Source organism: Cervus elaphus, chromosome 5 (genome assembly GCF_910594005.1).
Source record: "Cervus elaphus chromosome 5, mCerEla1.1, whole genome shotgun sequence".
Lineage (NCBI taxonomy): Eukaryota > Metazoa > Chordata > Mammalia > Artiodactyla > Cervidae > Cervus > Cervus elaphus.
In genome coordinates, this window is record NC_057819.1 from 132,053,660 (window position 1) to 132,080,248 (window position 26,589).

Consider the following 26,589-nt stretch of genomic DNA (forward strand, 5'->3'; position numbering starts at 1 on the left):
CAGTGGCACAGAGGCTCTGTCAGAACTTGGTGATAGGACTACTTCTTACAGATACATTCTCTGCCATCTGATACCAAGACCCTCGGAGGGGGGAACACGGTGACTCAAACGGGTCGGGTGAGTTCACAGTGAAACAGCTCAACATCACAAGTTACTGAATGCATTCCTTGCACATCTTGATTGTAAGACATAAGGTTTTTATAGGTAGCTCATTACACTATCAATTTGGATATGTTTAAAATTTTATCATTCATGCTATTTTCCTTTCTACTCTCTATTATTATTTGTCCTCGTATCCTATCTTTGTTCCTTACTACTGAAATATTATACTTCCAACAGATAATACAAGTGTATGGAATAATTAAAAGAGATGAAATTTAAATTAATCAATTAGGCTTCTTGATAGCCTCCCTAATATAACAGTTGCTAGCCAAAAAAAAAAAAAATTAAGCAATTGTATACAATGCAATGTTTAGATATCTTTTATTATTTAACCTGCTCTATTTATCTCTCATCACCATCAAAGACAGGTGTCACATTCTTCAAAAGCTCTGTTTATAACCAGTTGCCTTACGGTGATTGGCTAGAGAGTAAGAACCACTGCGTGGTAGGCAGCCCTCACAGTTAGGATTCAGGACTACATTTGGGATTCTACGGAAATCCTATTTAAGGTCAGCAGGGCCTTCTGGTAGGGTGCTTCCTTACACTCCTCAGGGGCGGAGGGGGTGGTCTCCTCTGGGTTTTCCGAGCTGCTGACAATGGCCACGGCACTGAACGACCTTCTTCTGACCTTGGCGTCGGGCGGGGCAGACCCTCGCACGGGCGGGGCCTTTTCCACGCTGTGGAGCTGCTGGTCTTTCCAGTCGAGCTGCTTGGCGCTGCAGAAGGGGGCGTAGACCTCCACGCTGCCTTCGAACTGCAGGCAGTTCACCTTGTAGTACTTCCTCTTCACTTCCAAGATGTCGTGGAACCTGTGGCCCCAGAGGATCTCGCGGGGCACGTAGGAGCTCCGGGACTGGTGGGACGTCCCGGTGGAGTCCCCGGTGTAGATGAACGTCACCAGGATCTCAAAGTTATCCCTGGCCACGGCCTTCCGGTCGAGCGCGTAGAGGGGGCTGTCGCGGTCGATCTCGTGCACGACGGTCACCGGGGTGACGAGGATGATCTGGTCGTTGAGCAGCCTCAGGTCCTTGAAGGCCATGGTCATGCGCCCCTCGCCGTCCTCCGCGTAGCGCAGCAGCTGCGCGCGGACCGTGCCCTCCACCACGTGGTTGGGGCGGAAGTCGCCGATGCGCCACATGAGGCAGAGCTTGCCGTCCCTCATGCCCACCAGCGCGAAGTAGCTGAACCGGATGGTCTGCGCCCTCTTCCGGGCGGTGGCCATCTTGGCCAGGGCCGCCCCGATGATGAAGGTGTTGATGACGCAGCTCAGGATGGACTGCAGGATGACGGTCAGCACGGCCACCGGGCACTCCTCGGTGACGCAGCGGTGGCCGTAGCCGATGGTGGTCTGGGTCTCCAGGGAGAAGAGGAAGGCCGCCGTGAAGGAGTGGACGTTGTCCACGCAGGGCGTGGCACCCGGGCCCTCGTCCTGCAGGTCGCCGTGGTGGAAGGCTATGAGCCAGAAGACCGAGCCGAAGGCCAGCCAGGAGAGGACGTAGGACAGCGAGAAGATCACGAACATGTGGCGCCACTTGATGTCCACGAGGGTGGTGAAGATGTCCACCACGTAGCTGCCCCACTCCCCGAAAATGTGCTTGAAGTACACATTGCAGCTGCCGTCTTTGTGCAGCAGGCGCCGCCTCGCTCTGCGCTTCTCGGCCAGGAGGCGCTCCGGGCTGTGGCCCGGGCACCTGGGGTCCACGCTCACGATGGGGTAGCTGCCGCCGTAGTAGCTCATGCTCGCCGGCGCCCTTGGGGTATGTCCGGGTGACTGCTGGGGAAGCAAGGGTCCGAGGAGCGCTGCTCTTTGCGAGTTTGGGTTTTTTTCACTTCAAACCTGAAAAACAGAAAATTCCACACGCTTCTTTAGCTTTCAATCTCGTTTAGAGCAATTGGCCCAATTCGAAGCAATTTGATGCCGTCTGAAACAGCTCAGACTTCATCTGAACGGCAGAGACCTTAAGTATTGATCACTCATTTCAGTTTAGAATCCAACTCAGTCATTACAGGAGCAAACTATGCAATTAGAGAAAATAACATTTTTATATATGCATAAGGCTTCAGTAAACACTGTGATTATCCCAAATGAGGCCTCACGGCCTCTTCTGACCCAACGTTAAAAAAAAAAAAAATTGTCTTCATTTTGTAGACTCTTCTGCCTGAGGACATTTAGAAAACAAAACAATCTATAATGTAAAAAGGCAAAACAGAATTCATGTATTTGTCTAGCCATCTTAGAGGCTTTCTGTTTAAGTCAGATGGTTTTCCTTAGAAAAAGGAAGCAAATAAGAGTTTTTATGTTCGGAAGGGTGGTGAGCAGGGAGGAACTGGGAGATTGGGGTTGACACATATATGCAACTGATATGGTATATAAAATATTATAAAATAGATAGCTAATGATCACATCCATACAGCACAGGGAACTCTGCCTAATGCACTGTGGTGGCCTGAGGGGGATGGAAGCCAAAAGGCAGGGGGATATGTTCACCTGTGACTCATGCATTCCCCTTCACACCAGAAACTAGCTAGCAACGTTGTAAAGCAACTATGCTCCAATAAAAATTAACAAGAAAAGAGGGGGTTTCTACCTTACTGGTACAGTGTAACTTACATACAGGTTGTATCATAGATGGTCCCTTGTCTTCTGTATCTGCAGCCTCCTCTCTCTTCCACAGAGGTATTTCTTCCTTGTGTAGTTCCCAGGACAGAGCAGAACAGAACTGACAAGGATGCTGTTCCAGACTCAACTTTACCCTAGCTCCTCCTTTAGTTTTGAGAGGGAAAAAAAAAATCTTTCTTTACCCTGGAGGAGTTAAAACCACTCCCAGGTAAGCTTTCAATAAAGTATAAAATTGCTCCTGTCTTTGTTTCAAAACATCCATACTTTTTTTTTTCTTCTTTCTTTCCTTTTTTTCTCTGACACTGGAAGCTCTTCTCTTTCTCTCTGAATAGAAGCCGAAGATTTGCCAAGGCCGCTCATCTTGCTTCCCTCTTAAAGGGAGCGTGCTGCAGTTGGACCCTCTCCCCCAGCTCTTCACTGTGTGCCTAAGGTTTTCACAGCCCTGCCTGGGCAAAGTCGTTTTCCTCCCTCCAAATCCATTCAATCTTTAAAGATCAAGTTATATTAATAATTGATACATACAGTTATTATTGCTTTCAGCATCTTCGGTATAGGTCAATGGTTTTCCAGCTCAACTCAAAGTAAGTTTAAATAATTCAATACTGAGTGGTCTTTAGTTACTCCTCTGCCAAAAAAGCCAAGTCACGGGGGCCCAGTGCTAATGGTTCAGTAGTTACTAGAACCTGTTTTCTGCACCATCTACCTGCCAGGTGGGGGAGAGTGGAGGAGGGGGGAGACGTTGTACTAGAGGACCCTGTTGCTTGGCTGCCTAGAAAATTTCACAGGAATAAATATTATTCCAGACATTGAGACACGTCCACCTTGAAACCAACCAAAGAAATTAATCATCAAGTATTTATCCAGTGCCTTCCCATGATGAAAGGGAGGAATGAGTTAATCCACCCCCCACCCCCAAAGTCAACAGGAATCATTTTTCCTCTTCTCCAGGGACCAGGCCCACTTTACAATAAGCACTTTGTCTGGTGGCCCATTGTGAGGATGGACACTCTGCCTACAGCCAAGATGTCCTGGGAGGCATGTCCAAGTTCTCCCTGTCCGTCCGGCTGCCTCCGGCTGCCTCACCCACCAGCCTTCAGATCTGCCTTGATTAGTCACGTGTCTTTGTTCAGCTCTTCAACTACATTTTGGGGAGACAACTGCATACTTTCAGGATGTGGCCCACGGCTGAGCAAACCCATCCTGAAATGTTGAAGGCAAAATATCCCCATGCCCTGTGATGCCCTAGAGGGTGGGAAGGGGTGGGAGCTGGGAGGGGCGTTGAGGAGGGAGGGCACACGTGTGTACCTACGGGCGATTCATGCTGAGATACGGCTGAAACCAGCACAGTATTGCAAAGCAATTATCCTCCAATTAAAAATACACTTAAAAAAAAAAAAAAAAACAACTATTTCCACAAATGTTGCCCACAGGATGCAGGATTCTTTGTGGGTTTGACTGATGTGCCTCGGATGGACACATTACAAACAGGAAGCTATTCAAGGTGGTCAGTGTCTCCTCCCTCATCTGATCACTGGAGGCATGAGAATGCAAGTCTCATCAGAGGCCCACAGGACTGCAAATTAAGAAGCCGATTCAGAGATAGGGCTGTTCTCTTCATCCATGTTTCCTTCTAACCCAGTTCCTTCAAGGGAGCTGCACCCATCGTGGGAGTCATAAATCAAGAGCTGCTGTGAGACACTCTGCTGTTTCCTGCTGCCAAAAGGAAAAAGAGAGGTTTTTCTTTGAAATGGCATTTGCTTGGCATCGCTCAGAGTTTCAGTAGCGCCAACAACTGTTATAAACAAGCCCTTTTTAAAAATACCTTCCACAGTATGCTAATTGGTGAATGAAGTTTCAATTAATACAAGCTACAAGTGAGCAAATGTGAATCTGTGGGAAAATTATTTCTGCATAATGTAACAATGTCAGGGATACAAGTTAACAGCTGTGAGAATTCTGTTCCTGAAACCATCAGGTCCTCTGCTGTGGTTTATTATCCTGATCATACATTTCAGCTTGTCCAGAAAAAAGTGTTCAGATTCTGTTTAAATGTGTACAATTTATTCATCTATCCTTCAATTTTCCCACCATGTAAATGATGCATTTCCTAAAAGGCAATGTCCTTTAAGCTAAATGATAGATGACAGTGAAACTGATTTATTTAGTGTTAACCATTTTTTAGCCTTACACCATGAGCTAAGATGCTTACAAAGGCCCTGTTGTCAAAATGGGTAGAAACAATGTAGGTGTTTTTTTTTTTTTAGTCTCTTGTTTCATGTGTTGTGTTAACTTGAGCATTTTTCTAATAGTTTATGGATAAAGAACAGAAGATAAGGTTTGCTGATTGACTGGACATTTCTATAGTTAACATTTGTTTTCCTCAGAATTAAAGCTGGGCTTTAAAATTACCTGAATGCTTTCAAAATCATCTTGCCACCATCAATTCCATCATGAAAAACTATTTTCAGGGCTTCCCAGGTGGTGCTAGTGATAAAGGTCCCCCTGCCAATGCAGGAGACACAGGAGACTTGGGTCCGATCCCTGGGTCGGGAGGAGGAAATAGCAGCCCACTCCGGTATTCATGCCTGGAAAACCCCCTGAAGAGAACAGCCTGGGGGACCACAACCTGTGGGGTCGCAATAAGTTGGCCACGACGGAGCAACAAACCACTCGTGCAAAACTATCTTCAGTGTTCCTGATTCTATATTTCCTTTTGCATGCTTTATTCCTTGGTCTCCTAAAACTAATGGTGGCTATTTCATTCCCTGCAAAACTCCTTTTTTTTTTAACAAAATGGAAATTTGATCACTGAAATTACAAAATGGTGGGCTATAAAGTTCAAAAACAAATGCTAGATCTAAGGTCCCCTTTTCTACACCAGTTTCAAGCTATCTTGCCTGGCGATTAATGAGAGAGATAGGAAAGGATCTTCAATGTTATATGGACTTTGTCCTGACGTGGAGTTCTTTTACAGACGTGACTTGAGTAGGAAGCAACACACAGTGAGGAGGGTGGATCTTCCTGAAAACAGCATCCTAGTTCATCACAACTTTCAAAGAAACTTAGGAGGGAACTGCTGACACATAGGTGAGAGAAAGAGAGTTAGAAGGGTGAGGAGAGCCAGTCCTCATGACGACTTTTCTCCAACCTTGCTCAGTGTGCGAAGTAAAGACATTAAAAAGCGTCCCTTGATCTGCTCTGCCCAGTGACATCTGCTGTTAGGCCCCAGGTTTTCAGATCTTTGTGTGAATTCAGGGAGAAACCCTTACCAGTAAAGTACATGGGTACAGAAGGCGGCTCAGTGGTAAAGAACCCACCTGCCCAGGCACGGGAGATGGGGGTTCGATCCCTGGGTCAGGAAGATCCCCTGGAGGAGGAAATGGCAACCCACTCCGGTATTCTTGCCTGGGAAATCCTCTGGAGAGAGGAGCCTGGCGGGCTATACAGTCCGTGGGGTCACAAAGAGTCGGACACGACTGAGCATCGGAGCATGCACATAGAAATGACAGGGAATATTTTTCAGCAAAACAGAGGAGCAGCCTGCCTATCTGTCTCCTATTCTCAATGCACAAAAACGCCTCAGTCAGACTCACCAGTTTTGAAACAGATCTGCCATTTTGCTATATACTCTCACACTCAAGTCGTTTACCAAGCAGAATACTCTGTAAATAGTTCTTCAGGCCTAAGCTTCTCATTAGCACATTGAGGGTATAACACAGTGGCTAAGACTTTACAATCCTCTGTCACCTTCGTAATAAAATTTGATCTGGTCACTAGCCTCTGCTTAATATAAATATATGAATAGCAATAGTAATCATCTCTGTATAATTGGAGAGGCAGCACCAATAAAAGTCTAAAACATCTTCAATAACACTCACTTATTCACATCTGTGGCCTTTGAGATGAACAAGTGCTTTCTTTCCAGTGTAAATGACTTTCATGAAGTCATCCAGAATCAAGTTACTTTCCTGGCAAAACTGTTAGATAGGGTAAATTTTAGTGGAAACGTGAGAGTTGACAGGGCAGAGATTAGAGAGGGTGACCTGAATTCTCCTTGCAGGTCATGGTGTTTGAGGATGTGCTTGGCAGCAGTCTGTGGGGTGAGGGGGGGAGGAGGGGAGTGGGAGCTCAGGAGAGGTGTGATCCAGGGGCATGTGGGTGGGTTCTGGTTGGTAAAGAGGCAAGAAAGAGGGATGCTAATGAGTTAGGAGAGGACCCAAACAAGCTATTTTGCACAAAACCTGTCCCACAACTTCTTGTCTTGGAATTAAGCCCGAGCCTGACCTTGCCTGGAATCGTCAGTAAGACACTGAGATGCTCTTAGGTGGGCCTGATGCTCAGTCACTGAACATCTGCTTCACCCACTCCCTGCAAGATGCAGCTCGTCCTTCTCCACCTACCCCTGTCTCCCTTGCTGACAAATCCATAACATCTCATGTTCCCTTCTCAGCTGTTCTCACACCCCCCGGAGTAGCCATGGCTACACATCGAGCTTCTATTCCGTCTCTGTTCCCTTTCCCCTCCTACCCCTACCTCTCCAACCCTGGTCCAACTTCTCAGTAACCATGGATTTTACCTCTTCCCAGATATGATCTTACAGCTTCCCTTTCTGAATCAATTTACAAAGTTTTACATTGAATAGAGGGGTTTCATACTCAGCGTCTCCTTAAGTTCACTGATAACATATATGTTAAATATATTATAATATATATATTAACTATAAAATGCATATGTATTATAACATATGTTATAATATGTTATCAGCGAACTTAAGGAGAAGCTGAGAAGGGAGATGTTGGAACGATGCAAAAACCCAACCCTAGTGGTATTGCTATTAGCTTTATCTGGAGGTCCTTTTTGCAGCCCTCTTTTCCTTTGGGCTTCCCTCATGGCTCAGATGGTAGAGAATCTGCCTGCAGTGCAGGAGACTTGGGTTCCATCCCTGAGTTGGGAAGATCCCCTGGAGGAGGAAAAGGCAACCCAACCCAGCATTCTTGCCTGGAGAATGCCATGGACAGAGGAGCCTGGCGGGCTGCAGTCTGTGGAGTTGGAAAGACATGACTTAGTGACTAAACAAGAACAGACACAGACAGTGCATGGCCCCCAGAGCTGTGGTTGTCACCACTGCTTCCCGCGGTGAAGCCACCTGGGCCACTTGTCTGTCCTTCCACCGCTTCCCCAAAACCCTAGGGGCTGTGTCACTTTCACAACTATTCAGCTCAGCTCAGTCGCTCAGTCGTATCAGACTCTGTGACCCCACAAGCTGCAGCCCACCAGGCTCCCCTGCCCATCTGCAACTCCCAGAGCCTGTTCAAACTCATGCCCATTGAGTCAGTGATGCCACGCAACCTCTGTTGTCTCATCCTCTGTCGTCCCCTTCTCCTCCCACCTTCAATCTTTCCCAGCATCAGTGTCTTCTTTAATGAGTCAGCTCTTTGCATCAGGTGGCCAAAGTATTGGAGTTTCAGCTTCAGCATCAGTCCTTCCCATGAACACCCAGGACTGATCTCCTTTAGGATGGACTGATTGGATCTCCTTGTAGTCCAAGGGACTCTCAAGAGTCTTCTCCCACACCACAGTTCAAAAGCATCAGTTCACAACTACTACCAAATAGAAAATTCCCTAGACCTTGTTCTACACACACACACACACACACACACAAACACACACACACACACCCTATATACACGGTACATATACTTCCAGCTCAGTTTAAGAATTTTATTGCTATTTGCTCTGAGGAAGCAACCTAAAGGAAACAAGACTGACAAGCTCAGCAATGTTAACAAAATAATTCTCCAACAGCTTATCATGCTGTCTTCTGTTTTAAATGCTATGTACCTGCATTACTGAGCCGGCTCTGAAGGTGTTTACTGTTCTCATCTTGAAAATAAGCCTGCCATCCCATCTCGGTTAGGTGTCAGCCCTTGTGGCTTAGAGTTTATTTTACCTTGAGTTGGATCCAGATTCTCATGGATATCGTGACATCTTAATGTCTCTTTGAGAGACCACAGTTCAATTTCCCCTCGTTGTGTAAGGAAAGCCTTTCCCCAGTGGTCTCCAAAACTCCAGTGGAAAATTTGTGATTTTTTTTTTCTTATTTTGCATTTTTTTTGAATTAATTTTTTTAAAAATTGAGCTTCTGCTGTGTGTTTGACCTACGCACCTTCAAGAATGAACGAGCCACCTTTGTGGTGCTTCCCGGGAGGCACAAGCAGTACAGAACCTGCCTGCGACGCAAGAGACACAAGAGACTGGGGTTCAATCCCTGGGTCAGGAAGATCCCCTGGAGGAGGGAATGGCAACCCACTCCACTATTCTTGCCTGGAGAATGCCATGAACAGAGGAGCCTGGTGGGCTATGGTCCATGAGGCCGCAAAGAGTCAGGCGTGACTGAAGCCACTTAGCAAGTATGCATGCACCCACCTTTGCATTTGCGAGTTGGGCATTGATAAATAATAAAAGGAGACGATCACGGAGTGTGGAGTAAATACCACAGAGAGAGCAAGGTGAATGAGGGATCTGCAGGGTGGCTGGAGGCCAAGGGGAGCGCCGTTTCCCAAGGGGAGCAGAGCAGGTTGGGTCCAGGAGCTGGCACTGGAGCTGAGAGATGCTCCTCAGCCAGGAGAGATCGGCTCCTGCCGTGGGTACCGAGGCTCTCAGCACAGGCCCTGTTGCCCTGTTTGTCTGCTTGCGTCATGCTCCTTGTTACGGCGCTCACTGTTGCTAGCTGTAGGCTGGCTGCGCTGCCCTTGGTTCTTGGATGGCTTTAAGACCTGGTTCTCATAAGAACCTACCACCGCAGGAACCCATCTGTGTTATTTTGTCGCTGAATTCAAGCTTCCCTGATCAGGAAAGAACATGGGTTCACCTGGTCTCCACAATGGCCTTCGTCTCTTGTCTCTTTCATCCAGTGTGATTATCCTGAAATGTAAACAACCCTTCTCCTGTTACCACGGGGTACGGTCCAAGCTCCACAATACAGTCCTCCAGCAGTGAAGTTAAAGGACGGGCATATGGAGATCAAAAAAAAAAAAATGTCTGGCAGTAAAAAGTGTTTAATAGAACTTATTAAAAAGATGATTGAATGATTAGAAATGTGGTTCTCCTAATGCAAATGCATGCTATTATATTTTTATTTCAAAGATAAAATATAGGGGTTTCCCAGGTAGTGCAGTGGTAAAGAATCCACCTAGTAATGCAGGACACACAGGAGATGTGTGTTCAACCCCCGGGTCGGGAAGCTCCCCTGGAGAAGGAAATGGCAACCCACTCTAGTATTCTTGCCTGGAGAATCCCATGGACAGAGGAGCCTGGTGGGCTACAGTTCATGGGATGGCAAAACAGTTAGACATGACTTAACAAATTAACCACAGAATGTATATATACATACATACATATATATATATACATACACACACACACACACGTGCGCGTATGTGTGCATGTGTGGTCAATCACTTCAGTCATGCCCAACTCTTTAGGACCCCACGGACTGCAGCCCACCAGGCTCCTCTGTCCATGGGATTCTTCAGGCAAGAATACTGGAGCGGTTGCCATGCCCTCCTGCAGGGGGAAGCCCACATATATGTGTATGTGTGTGTGTGTATGTGTGCGTATGTATGTATATATGTGTGTGTGTGTGTGTGTGTATATACACATATACATATATATATATATATATAATTTGAACTATTTCTGGAAGTGAGTTGGCTGCATGTGACAACAGTGTGTGAATTTGGTACAGTTTCAGATCTAGCAATTCCACTTGTAACAGTTTATCCTGAAGAAACCATCATGAATGAGCAGAGAGAGGTGGCTAATTTTTAGGGCTCTTTGTAGTAGCAGATTGTAGATATGGCTTACCATCTAATAAATGTGGGCTTGTTTCATAGGTAATGGTACAATTGTATCATTACTCATTACTTTTAATGTAGCCATTAAATGTGATAGAGTAGAAGCATGACAGAAAAAATAGAAAACATATTGTTTGGTGGAAAAAAATGAAAGAGGACTATAAAACATCTTGTACAATATAATTTTTTTTAAGTTTAAATACATTTAAACATGGAGAAAAGACAGAATGATATAAACAAACTAAGGATTGTGACCCTCTCTGGTATGATATACTTTTTCTCCCCTTTTTTCTTCTAATTTGTCTATCAACATTTTCTAAAATTTTACAATGAACATGCATTCCTTCTGCAAAAAAAAAAAAAAGAATAAACAGGTATTTTCAGCTGGTACTTTAAAGCATCCCGATTCTGAGGCCCTTTAAAGGGAAAGGAAACCAATCGCTGTCTAAAAGCATGTATTAGAACTTTTAAAAGGCAACTATAAATAGCCCAGAGAGGCTGACAGTCTTACGGACATTCAAAGTCAGACACTGATGCTGTAACTTTTGCTGGAACAATTCACAGAAACAAATATAGTGACATTTAATTCATCTAAGTAAAACCAGATCTCATTTAAAACAAGGAAGTGGGGGAAGAGAGAGTTGGGTCAGGTTTGGCTGCTGGAGAAATCATGAAAGCAGATGGCCACAGATCAGGGCTACATGCAGCAGAGTATATAGTTCAAGTTCAACAGGCACCTAAAGTGGCTCTTGTCCCTCAGCGCCGCCTTGTCTCCCTTCCCCTTTCCAAAACCTATTAAACTGCTGATGCCTGCACTTCTTGGCCAGTACACTCAAGTCAGTTTTAAGGATCTTTCTTTTATCCTAATATTTGCAATCGCTTTGGAAAGAAAATGTTAAAAATTGTGCCATTTTCCAACTTGACTGCTTTAAGATCTATGTCAATGGATCTTTAAGACACAAGGAAATGATCTTTTGAGACAGATGAATTTGAAGAAGGCAATTAGAGATTTATGATGCTGTGGTTCAGTCGCTAAGCCCTGCCTGACTCTTTGCAAGCCCGTGGACTACAGCGAGCAGGCTCCTCTGTTCTCCACTATCTCTCGGAGATTGCTCAAATTTATGTCCACATCTAACCATCTCACCCTCTGCCTCCCTCTTGTCTTCTGCCTTCAGTCTTTCCCAGCATCAGAGTCTTTTTCCAACAAGTTGGCTCTTTGCATCAGGTGGCCAAAGTACCGGAGCTTCAGCTTCAGCATCAGTCCTTCCAGGATTGATTTCCTTCAGGATTGGTTGACTGGTTTGATCTCCTTGTTGATGGGCCTAATGAGCTGGCCCTACCCAGTTCTTCGTAACTCATCTTCAGAAACCTAAAATCTCCTTAGATACCCCTGCGAGCAGCAGAGTATGAGTGCCGCCGCTTTGCTTGCTTCTGTGCCCCAGTGTTTACTGGGGTGTAGGTGCTTACAATGCTATCTCAGTTCCTACCCTACAGCAAAGGGAATCAGCTATATGTATACACATATCCCCCTTTTTTTGGATTTCCTTCCATTTTAGGTCACTACAGAGCACTGAGTAGAGTCTCCTGAGCTATATGGTAGGTTCTCAAGTTACCTATTATATATGTAGTATTGTATATACATCAATTCCATTAGAGAAAAACAAACATCATCCATCAATGCATATATGTGGACTCTTTTAATTGAAAAATGGTAGAGATGAACCCATTTCCAAAGCAGAGATGGAGACGTGTGTCTTTTTAAGTATAGTCTATTAACCACCTGCTTCTGAGATTCTAGGGAAGCCTGTTACACCTGCAGATCTCCGGGGCCCGAAAAGCAGCAGCTCACAGGTTGCTAGGAGGAGTAAATGAGCTATGTCCCCAAACCTGCTTTCACAGTCCCTGGCATTTAATGAGGAGTTAACTGCAGTGCTCGTAGCTATGGCTACAGTCCAAGTATCGATCCAAATGAGGAGAGAGAGAGAGTGAAGCATGGACCTAGAGATGATCATAACTAACTGAAGTAAGTCAGACAGAGATCATATGGCATCGCTTATATGTGGAATCTAATTAAAAGGGATTTAAATGAAATTATTTACAAAATAGAAACAGACTTACAGATTTCAAAAACAAACATATGGTCCCCAAAGGGAAAATGTGGGGTGGGTGTAGGGATAGATTAGCAGTTTGGGATTAACATACATACACCACTATAGATAAAATAGATAACCAGTGCAAACCACAGTATAGCACAGGGAACACTACTATATATACTGCAATAACTGATATAGGAAAGAATCTGAAAAAGAATGAATGCATGTATATATATAACTGAATCACTCTGCCATACACCTGAAACACAGCTTTGAAAATCAGCTATACTCCAGTCAAATTAATAAAAAAGAGTGAGAGACTGAGAGTTACCTGCCATTTTACTTTTTCTAAGAATGATTAGATTGTCAACTTCCATGCTTGTTTAAAAGTTCCCTCCTAGCACATAATTGCCTTGATAAAACTTTCAAGGCTACCCAGGTAGCTCAATGGTAAAGAACTCACCTGCCAACATAGGAGACGAAAGAGACGTGAGTTCGATCCCTGAGTCGGGAAGATCCCCTGGAGTAGCAAATAGCAACCCACTAGGGGGTCCCATGGACAGAAGAGCCTGGCAAACTGCAGTCCCTAGGGTCACAGAGTCGGACATGACTGAAGTGACTCAGCGTGCCCATAACCTTCAAGGAGCTATGCCGGAGGAGCCCAGAAGAACCACAACTATCACTCAGAATAGAACCCATTTCCTACTAGACACTCATGTTGCTTCCTAAATGCCAGGTCATCTATGACCAACCTAGGATAGCTCCCATGTAGTCTGATTTGGGAGCTGCACTGGTAGACCCTAACTGCCCATTCCAAAGGAAACAGATGTTATGGGAAGTGTGTGTGCTATCATGTTTGACCTCCTCCAAGCTTGGTATGCATGGAATTCCAACCAGAAACCAAGTCTTATCTCTCTGTGGTTATATTCCCATTTTTGTGAGAATCACCTGCAAATTATCTCATTGTTTGGCAATTACAGAGAGCCTGTTTATTAATCTATTCAATCTTCTGGGTATCATTAAACCCAAAAATGTCACTTGCTCATAGACCAGGAAATCCTTGGATAGTATCTACTACATCTTTGACCTTTAAATGATTGAGTGTCTGTTCTAAGCTGTCAAAATGAAAACTCATGACATCTTTACTGGGGAGGAAAGCAAAGCAACTGTGATTGGCTATTATTTCAGTTCCTGTTTTCCTTTGTGGGTACAGTCAGTTGGAGACAGTCTTCAAATAAAAGACAATTGATTTCCCTAGGAAGATTTGGATAGACAGGCCACTGAGACAATACCCTAAGCTGTGTGCTGCCTGTCACATGAGATTGGCTTTCTATTAGCCTGAGCCTTTTCAAGGGCACTTGGCAAAAAAGCATTGCCACTCACTACAGAAAACAGAAGATTTAGGCAGCTGGCAGAAGTTAGTGTGTTTGATAGACTCGTGAGTTTCCATGTATTTCATTTCCTCTGCTTCTCCACTGATTGTACATCAGTTTCCACTAGAGTGCTACAGAAGAAGAAGAAATCACCCTACCTAAGTTGGAAAGTTAGATTTCATTATCTGTGAATGCCTATACAAACAGGGGTGACCCAGGTTAGCAATGTTATGTTAATCACTCAGTTGTGTCCAACTCTCTGCAAACCCTGTGGACTGTAGTCCATCAGGCACCTCTGTCCATGAATTTCTCCAGGCAAGAATACTGGAGTTGGTAGCCCTGTCCTTCTCTGAAGGGTATAAGTGGGACTCTTTCCTACCAGGGATCAAACCTGGGTCTCCTGCATTACAGGCAGATTCTTAACCATATGAGCCACCAGAGGTTAGCAATACTTAGCCTAAAAAGAGAAGTGGTTCCTCCAGCTCCGTTTTTGTTTTTTCTTTCTCAAGGTTGCCTTGGCTATTTGGGATCTTTTGCATTTCCATACAAATTGTACATGTTTTTGTTCTAATTCTATGAAAAATGCCATTGGTAAATTGATAGGGATAACATTGAATCTGTAGATTGCTTTGAATAGTATAGTCATTTTCACTATATTGATTCTTCCAAGCCAAGAACATGGTGTCATCTCTCCATCTGTTTGTGTTGTCTTTGATTCGGTAACCTAGATGGGTGGGCTGGGGGTAGGTGGGAGGGAGACCCAGAAGGGAGCAGATCTATGTATACACATGGCTGTTTGCCTCATTGTAAAGCAACTATGCATGTCAAGCTGCTTCAGTCATGTCTGACTCCGCAACCCTATGGATTGTAGCCCACCGGGCTCCTCTGTCCCCGGGATCCTCCAGGCAGGAATCCTGAAGTGGGCTGCCATTCCTACTCCAAGGGATCTTCCCTACCCAGAGATTGTACTCGGGTCTCCTTTGTCTCCTGCACTGGCAGGTGGACTCTTTACCACTAGTGCCACATGGGAAGTCCCAGACAACTATACTCCAAAAGAAGAAGAAGAAGAAGTGATATGTTCCCAGCATTTCTTGGGCTGGAATATTCACTGAGTTGAACACTGGGGAGTTGAGTCTAAAGCAGATGGGTGCACTTTCCCCTTTAATCTCCAGGTAAGATGTAAAGTAAGTCTTTCACCTGCACTGTAAAAGGCTCTATCCTAGCAATGCCTGTAAGGAGCTGGAAGGTCATGGAAACAGCCTCTGCATATTCTTCAATTCAATCAACCTTTAACTACATGTGAGGCACTGTGAGGACCATTCCCAAGAATTACGAGGGTGATTACTGCCCTGGAGCTGACATCAGTCTTGCCAAGGACACCCCACAAGCTCTGTCAAGACAGCCCCCTGAGGGCCTTCTCTATTGATCTACTGGTTAAGAGCCTGCCTTGGAAGGCAGGGGACGTGGGTTTGATTCCTGTTCAGGGAACGACGATTCCACGTGCCGAAGTGCAACTGGACCCGCATGCCACAACTAGAGTTCATAATATGAAGGTGGCATCACGTTGTAGATCCAAAAGAAAGGTGTTTGGGTTTGAGACCTCTCCCAGCATTTAAGGCACAAAAGGCACCTCCCCAGGGTTCGACTTTTGTACTTAATACTTGATTTTCTAGGCAAACGAAGAAAGATGGTGGCATAGATAAACCATAGGAGGAAAGAAGTGAGAAATCGATTTGCATTTGGCTTGGAATAAATCACAGGCTCTGAAAAGCGTGCCCCATTTCTGTATATCGCTGGCTCGTAAAACAACTTTCTGTTCCCTGAATCCAAGCTATCAGAGAGGCAGGATGTAATCAAGGGGAACATTCTGGGTAGTTGAGCAAAAGGTGGTTTATGAATTTTTATTTTTAATTCCTTGGGCTAATTCATCCAGCAAATAATCTGCCTATGGAAATTCAAGAGGTGCTAGGCTTGAACAAATAGACAGAATCCCCACATCCAAATCAAAATTCATCCTTAGCCAAGAACATACACAGCACAGTGACGTGGAGAGAGATTTCCAATATGTTTTGAAAATTCCTCAATTTTTAGCTACTGATTTTATTAAAAATCATTCATAACTATTGTAACTGTAGCTGCCTTTCATGTGAGGCTGACTAGAGGAGGTAACGAAGAGGCATCTTTTCTCTGGTAATAAAATAACTTTTGGCTTCGACTTAATCAAAATGCCAGCTTGCACCCATGTAAGGGAGATAACATTTCTGAAAAATTCATTCAATTGATGAGCCTTGGTGGTACTGCAGAAGTTTAAAATCTTAACAGAAAGAATATGCTATGAACTAAAATAACTGTTTTCCCTTCATAGAATCTAGGACCAGGGGAAGAACTATTGGTTTTTTAACTGAGAAATGTAAATATCATTGACAATTTAAACTCCCAAACCTCATGCAAATTTCCCGTAGAAAAACAAACTGGATACCCTTGAAAAAAATCAGAAGCCTGCCCTCAAAGACACGAGTACATTCAACAGCTTGTGAATATACTCATGCCAGCTTCCACACCCACAGACATTCAAGAGAGGAGACGTAATAGGTTGAGGGGATATTTGCTCTCTTAATCATTTGGATTTGGCTACACGGCACCACAATCTTGTGAAATCCACTCCCCAGCACCACCAACCAAGGGCTGCCATTTGCTTCTTGGGTTCTGGGTCCCAGGGCTGAGACCCAATATCTATGTCTGTGCCATCAAGCCAAACTGGTGTCCACCTCCTGTCCCCTGCAGGGCCATGCATGACCTCTATTCTTGTCATCTGAATCTAAGAACATTCGTTGTCATGAAGCAACACATCAGGATGTGTGGGCATAAAGTCCTGGTCCGTTTCCACTAGCAGACTTTACTGTCAGTTCAATCGAACAGCACGAAGCAAAATCTCAGCCCTCTAATAGATGATGGCCAGGCAGTTGAGTGATGCATCCTGGGAGGTCCCACCCACAGGCAACATGCAATGCTCATCAAGTCCTTCCAGGTGCTCCCAGGCTCCATGCTGGTGACACGGGCTGCTCTGTCCTGCTGGGTCTCTTCTTGAGGGTCCTCAGTTCTGTGGCACTCTTTCATAGTCCTAAGAGCAAGCCCCAAACCCCTGTTTTGTTATACCTTCTTTTGGTTTGCAAATTAACAAACTAAATGGTAGAGAAATGGAATTGTTCACTACCTATCATAGAGGTGAAAAGTGAAAGAAAGGATTGCAGCCCAGGTCTCCAAAGATAGTTTCTAGATGGTGCATGAGAGTGAACATCATCATCTTGGGTGCACATACCGTTTGTATACAATACTTGAAGCAGGTTTCCTAGAATTAAGTGTGCTATTCCTATTAAAAAGCCAAGACACCATTTTTCCAACAGAGGTCTGCATAGTCAGAGCTATGGTTTTTCCAGTAGTCATGTATGGATGTGAGAGTTGATCATAAAGAAAGCTGAGTGCTGAAGAACTAATGCTTTCAAATTGTGGTGCTGGAGAAGACTTCTCAAAGTCCCTTGGACAGCCAGGAGATCAAACCAGTCAGCCCTAAAGGAAATCAACCCTGAATATTCATTGTAAGAACTGATGCTCAAGCTGAAAGTCCAATACTTTGGCCACCTGATACTCATTGGAAAAGACCCTAATGCTGGAAAAGATGGAAAGCAGGAGGAGAAGCAGGTGACAGAGGATGAGATGGTTGGATGGCATCACCGACTCAATGGACATGAGTTTGAGTAAGCTCTGGGAGATAGCCAAGCCTGGTGTGCTGCAGTCCATGGGGTCGCAAAGAGTCAGACACGACTGAGCCACTGAACAACAATGACGATGCTATTCCTGTAACTGTAAACACGCAGGTTGTGGGAAAATATTTGAGCATCTGAGGTTGTTTTTGTGCTTTCCTGAGCTATGTCTAGCCACTCCACTGATAAGATCAGCCCTTGATGTGCACACAAGCCTCAGAGACGGCCAACCAGCAAACCACCTGACCAAACCATGCAGAATCTAATGAGGGCCAGCAAGGGAGGAGGCCAGAGGAGGCCCAGCGCTGGGGTGGGGGTGGGGTAATGCCACCCGTGAGAGCAGACAGGCCGATGCCTTTTCACAGAGAAGAACCTTTCCACTGGTGAGATGACAGGGCCCGCGGGTGGGTTGGAGGGAAGACCCGTTGCCACTGGACGCCCTTTGGAATTGAGCCAAAGTGTTTGAACACAAAGGGAAAAGCAATCCCGTGTGGGTGATGTCACAGAGCATCCTGAGGAAAGGGGCAAGGATAAAGCTTCCTACTGCTTGGATCCAAAGAACACAAGCTTGTCTTGGCATCAGTTCCTTCTGCAACCAGAAGCATGACTCTTTTTTTTTTTTTTCTTTTTAAGTGTGGGTCTTCGGTGCTGCACAGGGCAAGCTTCTCTCTAGTTGCGGCAGGTAGAGGCTCCTCCTTGTGGTGATGCATGCGCTTCTCACTGTGGAGGCTTCTCTTGTGGCAAAGTACGGGCTCCAGGGCACGCAGACTTCAGGCAGCGCGGCTCCCAGGCTCCAGAGCACAGGCTCAATAACTGTGGCTCCCGGGCTTAACTGCTCTACACCACGTGGGATCTTCCCAGACCGGGGATCAAACCCGTGTCTCCTGCATGGGCAGATGGAGTCTTTACCACTGAGCCACCAGGAAAGAATAGACTATTCTTAAAAGAGAGAAAAAGAACTCAGCCGGGAGCACAACTCTGATACACAAACTAACGCACCCAGGACCACGTCTCCTCTAGGTGGCTACAAACCTCCGGAGGTACTATCCTCTGCCTTCTCATCCCAGGGCCAGGCATGAAGCAAGTTGGAACCACCCTTATCACCCAAAGTTCTCCTAAGTCATTTGAACTCGCCACTACAAAGCCATCTGGCCTTTCCTCCCCGCACACCCAGACAGAAGCTGGCCATGACCTGCCCTTGACCTCATTGCTTTCTCCTGCCTCCCCCCGCCCCCTCCTGTCCTCCCCACGTGGTCTGCGCTGCACGCCACATGCACCGTGGACCTCAAGGACCTTCAAGTCCATAACACATTTGATTTTTCCCTGAGACTCATGGCCACACCTGACTGCCCATCTCATAAAACAATACAAAGCAATCTAAGCGTGGGAGGACAGAAATCACATTTCCATCTTCACTGCAAAAGAAGTGCCCCTGGGGGAAGAATGTACTATGTTCCAGTCCAGATTTTTTTAGAGGGGAAGGAGTGCCTTCTTCCACTGCAGAGGTTCACATTACGGCCCTGTGCATGGAGGACTGCATGTTCTGAGCCTTGCAGCCTCAGAGGTCATCATTAAGCCTGATGCAGCAGCTGGTGGTGGAATACGGCTGGCTATGCTCACGGCTGCAGCCGGTGGGCCTGGGGAGCTCGGAGGGTCAGCTCCATGGCTGGGAGCATATATTTAGGGAGAAGACGGTGATGCCTTTCTAGGTACCACATCTAATGTGTGTGGACTGAGAGCCAATAGGATGGCCAGACCCCAGAGGCCAAGGATTTTGGATTGTCCACTGGAGTGGGACACTGGCTGTGTTTGGAGGGAGGCCCCCCCAGCGACTGTGGACGAACGGGGATTCAGCGGAGCTGACGGAGGAGAGTGGGGGGGGAGGACTCGGAGGGTTTCTGTGTTCGCTTCTTAGCCACGTAGTGAGAGGCCGACAAGGAAAGGGAAATACAGGGCCGCGCAGTTCAGGAGAGGCTGGACTTCCCTGGTGGTCCAGTGGACAAGAATCCGCCTGCCATCGCAGCGGTCACGATTCGATCCCTGGTCCGGGAGGATCCCACATCCCGCATCACACCTAAGCCCGCATGCCGCAACAACTGCAGCCACGCGCCCTGAGACTGAGCTGCGAAACGAGAGAACCCAGGGCATAGATAAGCCGGTGCTGCACCTGGGGAGCAGCCCCCACTCCCTGCAGTTACAGGGAAGTCCATGGGGCAGCGAAGACCCAGAACAGCCGAAAATAGATGAATACAAGCAATACATGTTTTATAAAGAGAGGTGAGTGTGGGCAGCAGGCAGACACCAAGGAAGGTGATCGCTCACATCAAACAGGTAAGGATAAAAGCAGCCGAGCCTGTGTGTGGAGCTGGGCTTCAGGATGGGGCACCAGGCTCAGGGTGGGCAAGGGTTGTGTACCATCCCCAGCGTGAACAGAAACACTTCTTAAGTGCCCGCACTTTACATCCGTGAATTTGTTTAGTTTCCTTCCAAAGCCTGTGAACTAGGTATTAAGACCATCCCCATTTTGAGGATGAAGAATTTTCTAGCATTTATTTTATTGGAGTACAGTTGATTTATAATGTGTTAATTTCTGCTGTCAGCAAAGTGAACCAGTTATACATACACGTGTATCCACTCTTCTCTAGAGTCTTTTCCCATATAGGTCATTACAGAGTAATTCGTAGGCTCCTGTGCTGTACAGTAGGTCTGTAAAGCTATCATTTTACATATAGTAGCGTGTATAGGGGAGGCATAAATTGGGAGATTGGGGTATATATACATATTTTTTTTTCATATTCTTTCCTATTATGTATAATTATCACGTATATTGAATGTAGTTACCTGGGCTTCCTTCGTAGCTCAGTCGGTAAAGAATTTGCCTGCAATGCAGGAGGCGATTCCTAGGTCAGGAAGATCCCCTGGAGAAGGAAATGGCAATCCACTCCAGTATTCTTGCCTGGATAATCCCATGGGCAGAGGAGCCTGGCGGGCTACAGTCCACGAGTCGCAAGAGTCAGACACGATTTAGCAACTAAACCACCACCACCTGTGCGATAGAGTAGGACCTTGTTTATCCATTCTATATATAATAGTTTGCAAGGGATAAAGAAGGGCTTCCCTGGTGGCTCAGTGGTAAAGAATCTGCCTGCAATGCAGGAGACTCGGGTTTGATTCCTTGGTCAGGAAGATCCCCTGGAGGAGGAAATGGCAATCCACTCCAGTATTCTTGCCTGGATAATCCCATGGGCAGAGGAGCCTGGCGGGCTACAGTCCACGAGTCGCAAGAGTCAGACACGATTTAGCAACTAAACCACCACCACCTGTGCGATAGAGTAGGACCTTGTTTATCCATTCTATATATAATAGTTTGCAAGGGATAAAGAAGGGCTTCCCTGGTGGCTCAGTGGTAAAGAATCTGCCTGCAATGCAGGAGACTCGGGTTTGATTCCTTGGTCAGGAAGATCCCCTGGAGGAGGGCATGGCAACCCACTCCAGTATTCTTGCCTGGAGAGTCCCATGGCAAGATCTTGGCAGGCTTACAGCCCATAGGTTAGCAGAGTTGCAACCTATGGACTAAAATGACTTAGCATGCAAGCGATAAGCAATTAAAGCTTAACTAGTTTGGTAGATTTATCTGGAGTCAAAAAGAAAGCCAATGCTGAGGGGAAAAGGCCCATAAGAAAGTCAGCTCCTTCCAGAGATAAAGTTCTAAGCTTTAATGAGGAAAGGAGCTGTTGGCAGAAGAAGCAGGGTGAAGGTGGTTCTTTGGATTTGATCTCAGCCAAAAAAAAAAAAAAACAAGAGGAGGCCCAGTCACTAGGACTGGGTAACTTGTTCAGAGCAGCACTGGATACTTGGCTGAGTTCTTTAGGACATTGTTTCTGAGCCACTCAGGTGCAGTCGGGATTGACCCGTCTCGGAACAAGCAGCTGATGGGCGTGCGTGTGGGGTCCAGTCCCCTAAGCCCCAGGCACTGGGAACATTCACAGCAGGGAAATCTAGGCAGATGATTCCACTGAAAGCTGATCCATCCCCAAGCTCAGGAGGTCAGCAAAGAGGAACAGAGAGGAAGGGAGGAGTGGCCAACAAACTGAAAAATCTTTCCCAGAAAATCGAGGTCAAGAGTCAACAAGAATAGGTTTTCATCCACACAGAACTCTCCGCAAAAGTAACAAAAGTTTGTTGAACTGGAGAGACTCCATCACTGAAGTCTAATGTTCAATTCTGGATGTTTTGCTTTTCAGGAGAAGTCATGAAGGTAGTGAAGAATTGGTACAGGAGACCTAGGAAAAGAATGGAAGAAGCAGGAGATATTCACTTGTGGATTCAAAAACACTTTGTTGTTGTTCAGTTGCTAAGTAAGTCATGTCCAACTCTTTGTGAACCCGTGGGCTGCAGCAGGCCAGGTTTCCCTGTCCTTCACTGTCTCCCGAAGTTTGCTCACATTCATGTCCATTGAGTCAGTGATGCCATCCAACCATCTCATCCTCTGTCGTCCTCCTCCTGCCATCAATCTTTCCCAACATCAGGGTCTTTTCCAGTGAGTTGGTTTTCCCCATCAGGTGGTCAAAGTATTAGAGCTTCAGCTTCAGCATCAGTCCTTCCAATGAATATTCAGCACTGGTTTCCTTTAGGATTGACTAGTTTGATCTCCTTGCAGTCCAAGGGACTCTCAGGAGTCTTCTCCACACCACAGTTTGAAAGCATCAGTTCTTTGGTACTCAGCCTTCTTTATGGTCCAACTCTTACATTTGTACATGACTACTGGGAAAGCCATAGCTTTGACTATACAGACTTTTGTCAGTGAAGTGCTATCTCTAATTTTTAATTTGTTGTCAAGGTTTGTCATAGCTTTTTGTTCCAAGGAGCAAGCATCCTTTAATTGCATGGCTGCAGTCACCACCCGTTTTAGAATCTCCAACAATCTGGTGAAGAGCAAGGCTACTGATTCAAAAAATGGATGACCAGTTGAAGAATATATATATATATAGAAGAATTTCCTGAATTTATTAGCAAGTTGAACTAGGCAACTCTGAACGCTTCTTCTTATACAAAGATTTAAAGGTTTTTATGGTGTTTTTTGCTAACTAGTAAATAGCACTTCATGAAATTAACAGCTTTATGAAATGAACAATGGTGAAAGACAGACTAAGACGATTAAAAGTGAAGTGTAAGAAAGACCTCGTCTTCTCATTAAAGTAAAAACAGTTGGGTCTACTTTTTAATTTTAAATAATTATGAGCCATACTTTCATGCCAACAGGAAAGATCAGACTGGCCCATGTTTTGGTACTGCTTACGCCGTTTGTTCATTGCATCATCTTTTTAGTTGATCTGTCTTTACTTTCATTTTGTATTTCTGTGTGTGTCCTAAATTAAAAAAAAAAAAATCCCAGGCCAAATCATAGATTTTTCTTAAGAGAAAAATTAGGGGAAGCCCAGAATAATGGCTGACAGGGACGTTCCAAAGATAAGAGATGCCTCTGGATCTGTTAGTCTTGCGTTCCAGGCTGCTTATCTGTTGTCTTCTCACTAAGTTGTGTCTGACCCTTTGTGACCCCAAGGACTGCACCCCGCCAGGCTCTTCCGTCCATGGGATTCCCCAGACAAGAATACTGGAGTGGGTTGCCATGCCCTCCTCCAGGAGATCCTCCCCTCCCAGGGATGGAACCAGTCTCTTGCATTGGCAGGTGGCTTCCTACCCCTGAGCCACCAGGGAACTGGTTCCAGGCTTCCCTTCAATGCAAATGTGAGGTCTCTTGCAAGGAACCCAACTTCAGGTTTTGATGGTTTGGGTCCTAGAAAGTCTTTATCAGGTACTTTGCACAACCTGCTATTCCATTTATATTATTTATGTAATGCAAACAAATGAGTGTCTTTATCTGAATCATTTAGATTTGATTTTTGGAGTCTGACTGATTTCTATCGGAATCTCATCTCTACCACTTAGCTATGTGAATTCCGACCAGTTGTCTTACCTCTTTTCATCCCCGTCCCTTTAAAAGGATACTGATGGGAATGAAATCAGGTCTCATTATAAAATGATAGGTGTGCCCCAAATGTCAGTGGCTTTCATCTGGACAAAAACAGGAATTTTGCCTTGGCTGATTGGAAGCAGTCACGGTGATCATGATGGGCATAGATGCTTTTGACAACTTTTTTTTAGTTGGAGAGTAATTGCCTTACAGTGTTGCGCTAGTTTCTGATGTACAACATGAATCATCTACGTGGATACATGTATCTCCTCCCTCTTGGACCTCCCAGCCCACCGCACCCCCGCGTCCCCTGCCCAGGTCGTCACAGAGCATCGAGCCGCGCTCCCTGGGCTACACAGCAGCTTCCTACCAGCTCTCTATTCACACACGGCGGTGTGTATGTCACTGATACTCTCCCAGCCCGTGGCCTCCTCCCCCTCCCCGTCTGTTCTCTACGTCTGCGTCTCTACCCCTGAGGGGCAGGTGTTTTGATTTTTAAAAAGATCAAAATGTGAAATGACTGGTTTGTCTTTATGAAATCACATGCACACAGAAGAATGTCCCTGGCCTGGACGCTTGACTCTCTTGACCCTTGACCTCCTTCTTGACTCTCATCACCCCTCATGGCAGCCCCTCCCGCATACCTTCACTAGACCTCGGCTGCATCACTAAGAAGATTGGCCTCATCAGAGAGGCGCGGCCCAGCCATGGAATGTGGGCGTCTGGAAGCGGACAGTGGAATACTGCTGATCGGAACACCACGTGAGCAGCGGGTTGAGGCTGGTGCAAACTGCCAGGACTAAAGGGTGGAGGTGGAATGAACTGGGAGGTTGGGGCTGACACATATACACTATTGACACTAGAGATCAAGCCGGCAAATCCTAAGGAAAGCAACCCCTAATATTCACTGGAAGGACTGATGCTGAAGCTGAAGCTCCAATACTTCCGCCACTTGATCTGAAAAAAGCTGACTGGTTGGAATAGCTGACTCCTTGGAAAAGACCCTGATGCTGGGAAACACTGAAGGCAGGAGAAGAAGGGGGCGACAGAGGATGAGATGACTGGATGGCATCATCGACTCAACACACATGAGTTTGCGCAAACTCTGGGATATAGCGGGGGACAGGGAAGCCTGGCGTGCTGCAGTCCATGGGGTCACAAAGAGTTGGACACAACTGAGCAACTGAACAATAACAACATAAAATAGACAACAGATGGGAATCTACTATATGGCTCACTGACATCTACTCTGTGCTCTGTGCTGACCTAAGTGGGGGGAAATCCCACAAGAGGGGACATGTGTGTACGTGTGGCTGATTCATCTCACTGTAGAGCAGAGATGAACACAACATTATAAAGCACCTATGTGCCAATAAAAGTTGATTTAGAAAATTGCCACAGCTTTGACATCACAGGTATTCGGCCTTCCTTACTGCAAAACGGCAACTGGCTGGTAATCTTCTCAAACCTGAGAATAAGACGTGTTCCTCGGAGTGGAGCCTCAGAGTTGAGATACGACTTTAAGCTTAGCTGATAACTGACTATTACTGTCTGTATCAGAGTTTCCCTCTTCTCTAAAATGAAGCTAATAAAAATTGTCTCCACTGAGTGTGTGCTCCCTGTGCATTCCAGGTACCGTATCGAAGGAGATTAAATGATATCTAAGAGAGAGAAAGGTCAGGAAAGGCTTTTGAGAAGGAGGCAGATTGAAGCAGTCACTTGGGAAGGGCAGGCTGCACCATCAGGGCTATGGGCTTTCAGGATGTCTAGGGATATTCCCCAGGCCCATCTGAATTATCTCGGAAAGATTTCAAGGCTTACCAGAAGATAAAGAAGGAAGGGGAAGGGCTTTTAAAAAGGAAAGCTTAGGAACTTCTTTGGCGCTCCAGTGGTTAAGACTTCTTCCAGTGCAAGGAGTGAAGTTTCAGCCCCTGGTTGGGAAGTTAAGATCCCACATGGCCTAAGGCCAAAAAACCAGAATATAAACAAGAGAAGCAATATTGTAACAAATTCAATAATAGACTTAAAACTGGGGCATATCAAAAGAAAATGAAAAGCTTCAAGAGTTTCATAACTAAGATGTATTTATGGTTAAACCTGGGCTTCTCAGGAAGCTCGGCAGTAAAGAATCTGCCTGCAATGCAGGAGATGTAAGACCTCCTGGAGGAGGGCACGGCAGCCCACTCCAGTATTCTTGGCCAGAGAATCCCACCTACAGAGGAACCAGGCGGGCTACAGTCCTTGGGGCTGCAAAGAGTCAGACACGGCTCAGTGGCTAAACAATAATGACAACATGGCTAAACCCGGAGACCTGCATCTAGGCAGCATTGGACTTTCCAGGTAAACAGTTACATGCATATCAGCCTTTGCTCACTTCACCAGAGAAATAAAATCTGAAGCCATGGGATGTTAACCGATGCTGTCGACTCCATGGCAACCCTCCAGGTTGCAAACCAAAAGACAAGAACAGCAGAAGAAGAACACGTAAAGTTTAAAAGCCCAGCGCTTTCCTACCCTATCAGACTTCAATGCCTGAAGAGTTTACTATTTATCGATGTTACCTTTCAGCAGTTTTTTTTTTTTTCTAATGAGTCTTTACAGTATTTCTGTCTGTGTTATTAGCTGTAAAGGCATGATGAGCGCCAAATAAACAGCAGCATATCTTAGTTAGCACACAGTCTCAAATCCTCAACGCCACTCTGTTGTCACTGGGGGACAGGGGACGAGTGACGCAGACACACAAAAAGAGG

General features: G+C 45.7%; 1 protein-coding gene across 3 annotated transcripts in view; it reads right to left on the reverse strand.

The window, feature by feature from the left end:
• Positions 1–351: 351 nt before the first annotated feature.
• KCNJ16 (potassium inwardly rectifying channel subfamily J member 16) overlaps positions 352–26,589 on the reverse strand; it is a 62,240-nt gene continuing 36,002 nt past the window's right edge. For all 3 annotated transcript variants that reach the window (XM_043905682.1, XM_043905680.1, XM_043905683.1), the window contains one exon: positions 352–1,999. In XM_043905682.1, the coding sequence (XP_043761617.1) occupies positions 638–1,900 (1,263 nt within the window). In that variant the 5' untranslated portion in view covers positions 1,901–1,999 and the 3' untranslated portion in view covers positions 352–637. The remainder of the gene's footprint in view (positions 2,000–26,589) is intronic.